At 34.4% G+C, this 10027-nt stretch overlaps 1 protein-coding gene across 1 annotated transcript; it reads right to left on the minus strand.

Moving 5' to 3' along the window:
* Nucleotides 1-7551: 7551 nt before the first annotated feature.
* On the minus strand, nucleotides 7552-8637 carry LOC129806053 (U6 snRNA phosphodiesterase 1). Its single transcript, XM_055854370.1, has 3 exons — nucleotides 8470-8637; nucleotides 8256-8404; nucleotides 7552-8195 (listed from the first exon to the last, which is right to left on the minus strand). The coding sequence occupies exons 1-3, from the start codon at nucleotides 8550-8552 to the stop codon at nucleotides 7657-7659; spliced, it is 771 nt and encodes a 256-aa protein (XP_055710345.1). The 5' UTR covers nucleotides 8553-8637; the 3' UTR covers nucleotides 7552-7656.
* Nucleotides 8638-10027: the final 1390 nt, after the last annotated feature.

Here is a 10027-nt window from a genome sequence, read left to right on the forward strand (position 1 = left end):
CTTTTGGGACTATTCACTCTTTCTCCGAGGATTTTACATCAAGTTTTCTGCCGGATGATACTGAATTTAATAGAAAAAACAACTTTTAAATTCTATTTTTATAAATATTCATGCAACAAAATTTTACATTAAGTTTCATCTTTGTTTCTTATATTATTTTGTAATTTAAAAATAAAAGATAAACTTTTTTGAATATTTAAAACTTTCGAATTAGACTTTTTTGAATAATAATATTTCATAAGTGAAAATTCACACTGACAAGGGTTCTTGAAACCTTTTAAAATGAGAATCTATTTTAAGTTTCTCATGTTTCGCGAAAAATAGGGTAAGTGTACCAAATTCCGGCCAGCTTGCAATTCCGGCCACATTTTTTGTTCCTCAAATTTCCATGAATTTTTAGGTTTTGTATACTCTAGGGCAGACCTGTGCTTATTAAAAGTCGTGTAGTATCGGAAATTTTGTGTTGATAGTTCTAATGGAAATTGCAGATAGTTTTGCTGGTAACACTAATCCCGCTTATGCACGGTGCCATGATGAATATTTTTGCGCCAAAAAGACAAAATAGAAAGAAAAACTCTCATAAAAATAAATTGTCTTCTTGATATCTTTGTCGGAAGACGGATAGCTGTTCACTAAACATCCTTTTACCTGAATCTTGCGGAAATATGAAGAAATTTAAAGAAAATATCATTTCAAATGACAAGCTTCCTAAATCGCGCGCAATTCAACTCTGAGAGAGAAATAGAGACACAGATAACTCACTTGACAAACGTCTGGAGCAGAGCCCGGCGCGCGCCGACTTTTAGCCGTTTTTAGCGCGCCGCCCAGCTTTTTTCTTAGCCGCCGCCGCCGAGAAATTTTTAGGCGCGCCGCCGAGCGCGCCGCTGAAAAGTTTTTGGCGCGGCGCCGTTAGGCGCCGAAAAAAACTTTTTGCATTCCAATACAACTTTTTTTATATGTCAATTTCTGCGATTGTTAAATAGGAAATGGGGCACTTTGAATTGGGGCAACTTTGAAACTGTCCTAAGGATGTATCGGTCCCATCTGTCTCTACCGCAACCCACTGTACCCCGACCCTTACTATATCCAAATGGACCGGACTCTATCTTTAAAGTTTATTAACCTATTTCAATGATTTTTTGTTCGCCTTTTCCACTCGGACTATTTAAATTCACAATAGAAAATGACCAGTGATATAAGCCCAGATAAGCTTATGGTAGCTGAGATTCTTTACAGGCGACCTCAAAATGCGTGTTTGAGTTGAATTTTGGGGGTAAAGAATCGCGTCGAGCCAATTTTATTCATTTCGACCGACGAAAACCGTTTACTTGACGCGATTCTTTACCCCCGAAATTCAACTCACAATCGAATTTTCACGCATACCAAGTTGCAAACACTCCGAGCTGCACGCATTTCGAGGTCACCTGTAAAGAATCTTAGCTACCACAAGCTTATCTGGGTTTATCACTGTTTTTTTGTTGACCCTGTTTTCATATATACTCAAATTCCATTATCGTTTTCTTTTGAAACCTATGCTCCACAATTTGTTTTTGTCACCAAAAAACTAACTCTTTTCCATAAATTTCTCACGATGCTTTTTTTTAGTTTTTTTTATAATTTTTTTAATTTTATATATTTTTTTTATTTTTTAAGCGCTCTCTAAAATCGTGTGTAAAATACGCACAGCGCTAGCAAAAAACATACCTAGAATCGTTTGCAAAATACGCACAGGGCAAGCATAAAACGCTATCCAAAATCGTGTTTAAAACACGCACAATACGATCATAAATTGGTTAAGAATACGTTTAAAAATACGCACAGCTCAATCATAAAAAGGCTAAGAACGAGCTTAAAATCACGCACAGATTAATCATAAAACGACTAAGGGTGCTCTTAAAATCGCGCACAGCTCAATCGTAAATCGGTTAAGAATGCGCTTAAAATCACGCCCAGCGCAATCGTAAAACGGCTAAGATTGCGCTGAAAATCACGCACAGATTAATCGAAAAACGGATAAGAATGCGCTTAAAATCACGCACAGCTCAATCGAAAAACGATTAAGACTGCGCTTAAAATCACGCACAGCTCAATCATGGAACGGTTTTAAGCGTAATCTTAACCTTTGTTATTGAGATGTGCGTGATTTTAAGCGAATTTTTAACCATTTTACGATTCAGCTGTGCGTGATTTTAACCGATTTACGATTGAGCTATGCGTGATTTTAAGCACATTCGTAACCGTTTTATGATTGATCTGTACGTGATTTTAAGCGCATTCTTAGTCGTTTTATGATTGAGCTGTGCGTGATTTTAAACGTTTTTTTCGTTTTACGATTCAGCTGTGAGTGATTTTAAGCGAATTTTTATCCGTTTTATGATTGAGTAGCGCGTGCTTTTTAGCGGAATATCAACCGTTTTGTGCTTAAGCTGTGCGTATGTTTAAGCGCAATATTAACCGTTTTATGTCTGAGCTATGCATGTTTTTAGGCACAATAACCGTTTTATGCTCAAGCTGTGCGTGTTAAGCGGAATGTCACCCGTTTTGTACTTCATTTGTGCGTGTTTTTAAGCGGAATATCAACCGTTTTGTGATTAAGCTGTGTGTGTTTTTAAGCGCTAACCGTTTTATGCTTAACCCTTTAAGGACGATTGGAACACCGGTGTCCCATAAAGAAAATAATTTTTCCTGACTACCCAAAGTTATTTTTTTCTTATGTCTGTACATAATTGTAAAGTAGAAGATTTAAGGAATCTACAATATTTTTTGAAAGTCTCTAGCTATTTGATATGTAGTAAATATTTAAGCTCAAAAATGGTGAATTTTTAAATTCTCAAATTCATAATTGATTTTATTTACTTTTTATACTTCCAATTTTTTTTAAGCAAAACCCTTTCGCTACTAAAAACTACAATACTCATATGTAATATTTTTCATTAAAGCGAAAAATATAATTCATTGGTATTGTCAGAAAAATTACTTAAATTTTTGGGCTATTTTTGTCCCTATCGTCCATAGAAGCACAAAATACACCGAATCAGACTCTGTTGGACTTTCCAAGGTTAGATGTAAGACTAATCATTGATTATATTTCCCAGTTTAATTTTTATTGTTGATTTTCAGTCCGTAGAAAGTATCTCGTTGTTAAAGGGTTAAGCTGTTTGTGTTTTTAAGCGGAATAATAAACGTTTTATGCTTAAACTATGCGTGATTTTTAAGCGCATCATTATCCGTTTTGTGCTTAAGCTGTGCGTGTTTTTACGTGAAGTATCTACCCGCTCATGCTTGATGTAAGCATGTTCTCAGCACAATTTTGCCCGTTTGATGCTTGAGCTGTGCGTGTTTTCAGCACCATTTTATTTAACAAATAGAGATGAAACCTTAAAAATAGATAAATTTCATAACTAAAAATAGCAACGGACCTTCTAAAAAGTGAAAAATTTTTATGCATATTATATCGTACTCCATACAATATTTATATGGTTTGGAATTGAATTGAAAATAAATGTTATTATCATAATAATCATACTCGTTCACTTAAAAAGTACAGTTTCATTTCATTTACAAAACATAATCAGTGCAATGCATTTCGCAAGATATATATCAACCAGTCATTACCATTCAATTTAATACAGTAAATTTTTATATGTTTCACGAAAATTTAATAAATTTCATGAAAATTTCATAAATTTAATGGAAAAAACATAAAAAAACGTATCTGACAATGACAACAATCGTGAGAGTAGTTTTCGAGATATCCCTAAAAAACATATTTTTAGGTCACCCTCTAACGGGTTACACAATAAATTGCACTATCGTATTTGTCGTTCTAAAATTAAGTAATATGCAAAGTTTCATAAAGAAATTTCTTCCGATGGCCCGAGTACTTTCCTTGTCACGGTAATTTTGTCTTCCAAAAAAATCTTTTTTCAAAAAGGTCTCCGAAAACAAGGTCCCAACTCCGAACGGCTAAATCTTTAAAATCTTTTAAAATTTTTAAAAGAAAATTTCAAGGCATATAGTACAACAGTTGCATTTTTATATGCTTAAGAGGCTTAAGAAATTTCTTCCGATGGCCCGAGTACTTTCCTTGTCACGGTAATTTTGTCCTCCGAAAAGATCTTTTTTCAAAAAGGTCTCCGAAAACAAGGTCCCAACTCCGAACGGCTAAATCTTTAAAATTTTTAAAAGAAAATTTCAAGGGATATAGTACAACAGTTGCATTTTTATATGCTTAAGAGGCTTAAGAGTTTAATTCATACTTTTCAAAAAAAAAAATTATACTTTTGACAAAAATGTAATCAAAATGTGTTGTTTTTGCCATTCTGACCCATACAATTCCTTAATTATTATAAAAGAAGTATCAAAGCGTCACGCTCTGTCTGTGGAGTTCATGACATTCAATGAATAACTGGACGAATTCCAAGACCGTTGGAGTATTGTTATTTTTCTGAAACTACGTAAAGGCTTCACTTCAGCTCATAGAATTATTTCCTTTGTCAAATAATTGTCAAACAATTTTAAAAAAAAACCCAAAGCGATAATTTATAGAGCTTTCACGAACGGTTTTTCTTGAGAAAAATACAGAATATTTGAGAACAGCAGATTTTGTTTAAATTTCTGCATGCAATTCGAAGCAAAAACAACCGGCGCGCCTGGCGCCGTCGCCGCCAAGAGCTTTGGCTGGCGCGCCGGCGCGCCAGCCGCCGCTGACTGTAAAACGAAATTTAGCCGCCGCCGCCGAAAGGCGTCTCGCGCCGGGCTCTGGTCTGGAGGCACTGTTGCAAAAAATCTCTAAAATGCCACAAAATATTTTCTTCTCTATTTTCTCATTATTAGCAGGTCATGTCCCTTCTTGTGATATGTACTTTTGCATTCCTTATTAACCAAAATAGTATTGTACAAAAGGGTTTTTCTCAAACCTATCCTGAATTTTGAGACAGCTCAAAAGAATATGAGTTTTCCAGCTCAAAATTTCATCCCAATGTTTTTGTTGTAATATCGACAATTATTCACAATTAACTCAAATAACTGTATTCAAATAAATTATTAAAAGGATTTTTTTGTGAAAATGACTTAACTCTAGGGTATTAAACAATTTTCACATTGAAAAACCTCTCATTTTCTCAACGTGAATTTTCGCGACATTTCGAAGAATCCCAACTGGCACCACCCTATTCCCTTCGGCTTTTATTTTAGCACAGGCCTGCTCTAGGGATTATACATTGCAAAAAAATAATAAAAAATATCGCTTACATGAGGAATATGATCTGAAAAAGGCATTGGAAGAATTCCGTAAGGGCAAGGAACATTGAGAATAAGGGTGGCCGGAATAGGCCACCAATGCTATATCTACATTTTGATTCATTTTAAAATGTACTAAGAATGATTTTAAACTGTCTACAAGGTTCCAAACAATACTCGTTAAAAAGAAGTAACAAAAAACTCAATATTAAAAAATACAGTAGATTCTCTCTCAATCGGGCATATGGGGTAAAATGTCATACAAATTATCGATAGATTTGGGCGTCAAAATCATTGTAAATTCCACAAAAAGTGCTCAATTATAAAGAATCATGATAAAATAAGAGGAACTACAGCGAATTTGAGCAAATTTGCTTCACAATTAGGGAAAGTGTGCCAAATTTCGGCATAGTTGCATGCAAGCGTCAAAGTCTAAAATTTGAAATGTAATATTTTAAATTCAAATTGATTTTTTTTAAATTCTTTCTTCTTAAAGAGTGTTTCTTGGAACCTTGTAAAGAGTTTACCGCCTTTATTCGCTCTAAAATCATTCTTAATACATTTTAAAATAAATAAAAATATAGACATAGCTTTGGTGCCCTATTTCATCCACCTTCATTCTCATAGTTCCTTACCCTTCGGGAATTCTTCCAATGCCCTTTTCACGTCATCTCGTTTGTCGAAGTTACATTTTTTGTTATTCTTTTGCATTGTATAATCTCTAGAGTACGTAAAATCTAAAAGTTCATGGAAATTCGAGGAACAAAAAAGGTGGCCGAAATTACAGGCTGGCCGAAATTTGGCACACTTACCCTAAACGTAAAAATTGTCAACAAAATTTTGCACCTGATTGAAAATAGAGTCGATTGAGCGAGAGGCTACTGTATTACATTTTAAACTTGAGACTTTGGCGCTTGCATGTATCTATGCCAAAATTTGGCACACTTACCCTATCTTGGGTTTCTCCGGTATTGTGAAACGTTTTCTAGGAAATTGACGAAGATTCTTTAATATGAATCACTCCTTGAGATCAGGAAAATTTTATGAAATCCTTTCTCCACGAACATTTCTACTCAAATTTAAATTGAATTTGTTGTGATATTTAAAAGAAGAAGAAGACAAGAGCGGAAGAAAGAAAAGTAAAACAAGACAAGACAAAACAAAATGGAAATTTTGATTTCAAGAAATTATACTGATCTAAATTTCCTGATTTGGTATTTTCAAGAATATTTAATTATTTTTAAGCACAAAACAGTTTTAATTGATTTTTTAATTCATTATTTTTAACTTTTTTTTTAATGTTTGAAGGATATTAATGGCGGGATAACCTTACATTTGACCTCTAGATTTTTGGGGACGAGCGTACCCAAAAAGTTTGAACAAGTTTTTTTTTCAAAATTTAAGAAAAAAATATTTTTCGAATTTATGCAATCTGTAATTGTTAGTTATCATACTTATTGGCCCCGAGGGGTTTTTCCTTATTCGGGTCTAGAAATATCAAAAAAGTCACAATATCTGCAAGGAAACAGAAAACCGAAAATTCACGATTTTTGACCAAGAATATCTAAGCTCAGGAGTAAATTGGGAACCTGCAAAAAATGTCCTAAATTTGGACATACTTATAGTTTGTAATTATCCAGAAGAATCGGATTCTTATCGATTCTAAATTGTCAAAAAAAAAACTTTTTTCCATGGGTACCCAGAGTCCCAAAGGAGACGAAAGAGTTAATTATGTTCTTCGTTTTCCCCCACTTTTCGGATGATTTCGTCCAGATTCGAAAATACAGTTGAATCGTTCCTAATAATGGTTTTTCCGAGGGGTTACTCATTGGCGAAACACAATCCATTTGGCCGAGAAACGGTTTCAGAAACGAGGAAACATTACTGGAAACATGAGAAACATGCTGGAAACGAGGAAACACACCAAGAAACGAGAGAAACACATTTTTTTTTAGCGATAGAAACAAAAACGGAGAAACATTCCTCGTGTTTCTGGAAACGGAAAACGCAAGCCAATTTCTTTTCTTATGAGTAACTTCTCGGGTTTTTCAATGTAAAAGAATTAAAAGACTCTAGAAAGCGTGTTTTTCAGCCAAATGGTATCATATTCGGCTCTTTGGAAAGGTCTTGGAATTCCGGACAAGCCTGAACCGTTAATAATCAATTTTTATCAGAAAGATCAATTTTATTACTCCTAAGTTATTTTAGGCGGTTTTTAGAGTAAAATGGAGGATCCATCGTTACACGTTAATGAAGTTCATTTCCATTCAATCCTCATTTTATTTTTCTAATTGATAAAAGCAAGAAATATTTTTTCTGTAAAATATTTTTATTATTTTTTTTAACTACAGTCTTTGAGATCTCATAACATCAGTAACTCTTTTGAATTTAAAAAGGAAATCATCTTTTAAAGTTTCACTTCAAAGTAAAAGTGTGCAATTTATTTCCGCTTTTGCAATGAATTTTTTCAACTTGAGTGGAAAAATCGGGAAAATTTTCTCCCAATACGTCCAAAAAATGCTCCCGAAAGTCCTCTTCTAGTTCACAAAGAGTCTCTCGATGATCCCCAACGATCCAGAGGATGCTGACGTGAAAGGACATTTCGCGATAGAAGCATTCCAAATTGAATTCCTTCAGAACTTCATCACAATGTTTTACCAATTTGCTTAGATACGCGAAAAACTCCTCAGAACTGGTCAATCCCACAAAAGTCCTTGTCTTCTCTTCGTTGCAGTAGATCTTCAAGGAATTGAGATGAAGTGGGAATTTACGAATGTTCCTGAACTTCTTCTCGAGGGACGCAACGAAGGACTCAATCCAGTGATGTCGAAGTATAACAGTTTTTGTCAGACTCACATGGAGTTCTTGTGCTTCACACAACTCCAGATTGAGATTCTTCCGGACGGAATTTTTTATTGACTTCTGGAGATGTTGGATGCTTTCACTGAGATCAACTGAAATTTTTAAATTAGTATTTTTTCTACAATATTTAAAAGGAAATCTTGAAAATTTACATGGGATGTAACAGAAAGTAGCCCAAATGCCTCTTTCATGGGCAAAACTCCTTATTCTCCCGTCATGCTCCTCCGGGATGTCCTCATGGGCACTTTTGGTGATATTTCCAAGCAATTCCACAGCCGATGGAAGTTTATTTGGTCGTAGGCTGTTTATTCAGAGAAAACGACCAACAGTTAGGGTTGCATTCAAAGAACAACGGAAAAATCTTACTCTTTTGTATTTGTTGATTCTGTGCTTTTCTGCTCATTCCCATCTTCTGTCTCCTCGTCGGATGAGCTGTAATCCACAAGCATTATCTGCTCACTCTGCAAATATTGGAAAAATCTTGGGTCTTCATGGAATTGAAAGCGAAATGTTACTTTTGCATTTTAGATTAGGGTTTCAAAAGAAGCAAAGTTTCAGTGAAAATTTCAAGTGAGAAGGACACCCGTCAAATCATTGCTCTACCTACCGATTTTACTCGGAGGTTTTTTGAATTGTAACGGTATATTCTAGTACATTTAGAGAAATTCTGTAGATTTTCGGCAGAATTTCTGCGTAGGAAATCTGCATACTGCATAGTCTCCATTGTCTCAACAAAAATATTGTTGATTTATCAAGAGACTGTAGAAGTTACAAAGAAAATGGGATGATCTGCTTAACAAGCATTACCGAATAAACGTTTTAGATAACTAAAAAGATGCGAGCAAAAATACTAATTTCTTAAAAATCACCAATCGAATGATACAAATACACGAAATTTAGGTCGACACTGTGTTTCAAGTTATCACTTCACTATTCTCTACTTATAATACGACGTCGCAGAATTCTTTATTTTATATAAAAACTGTGATATCACCAAGAGAATCACTCTATTGAATTTTGCAAACTTCAGTGAAAAATATTCCGTCTTTTCTGACACAGCTGTCTGGAAAGTCTGGAATGCAGAAAAATCTACAGAAAATCGGCAAAATATCTACAGAAATTCATCACAGTGTGCACCAGGATTCGTCAGAAAATCTGCAAAAATTTCTGACGAATTTTGTCCCAAGCTTAAATAAAATTCGTAGGAATATCTATAGATTTCTCGGCAGATTTTCGGCAGAGGTGTAGATATTTTCCGCAGAAATCTTAAAGATATCTGACTAAATTATTTGACAGGCAGTGTAAAATCGAATTTACAGTAGTGAAATTTAAGGATTAGGGAAACTTGCGCAGCTTCGTACAGAAAATGATGACCAAGATTTAATTTTTTTTACTGAATGCCACACAAGCCAGATCAATTACATCACATAAAAGAGAGTGAAGGTACTGTTGATAGAGAGAGACACTCTGGAAGACATATCGACCGTCTCACTCTCTGTGTAAGGTATTGGAAAATTGTTATATTTTATAATAAATTATTAATTTTAAAAGCAAAGTTTGTGAAAAGTTAGTCAATTGAAAGTACAAATTCAATTATGAAATGCTGTGTAGTGCAATAATTTCAGCAGAAAGTCTAGAAAAATTACGATGAAATTGTTGTCCTGCAAGTGAATAATTTTCGTATAGAATTGCTTGGGGATTTTTTCCCAAAAAGTTTTGAGCCGTATATTATATGCCCATCGAAAGTGGCTTTTTCAAGATTTCCAAAAAGGTGTATCTTATGGTATCCCCGGAAATTAAAACAGAATTATGACCATTTTCTTGAGTGAATCGAGAAGAATAGTGTGACTCAGCGAAAGTTATTACTTGAACACAAAGTATTACCTAATTCAAGTCGACCATTAGAACACTACTCGAAAAATGC

The sequence above is a fragment of the Phlebotomus papatasi genome, chromosome 3 (genome assembly GCF_024763615.1).
Source record: "Phlebotomus papatasi isolate M1 chromosome 3, Ppap_2.1, whole genome shotgun sequence".
Taxonomy (NCBI): Eukaryota; Metazoa; Arthropoda; class Insecta; order Diptera; family Psychodidae; genus Phlebotomus; species Phlebotomus papatasi.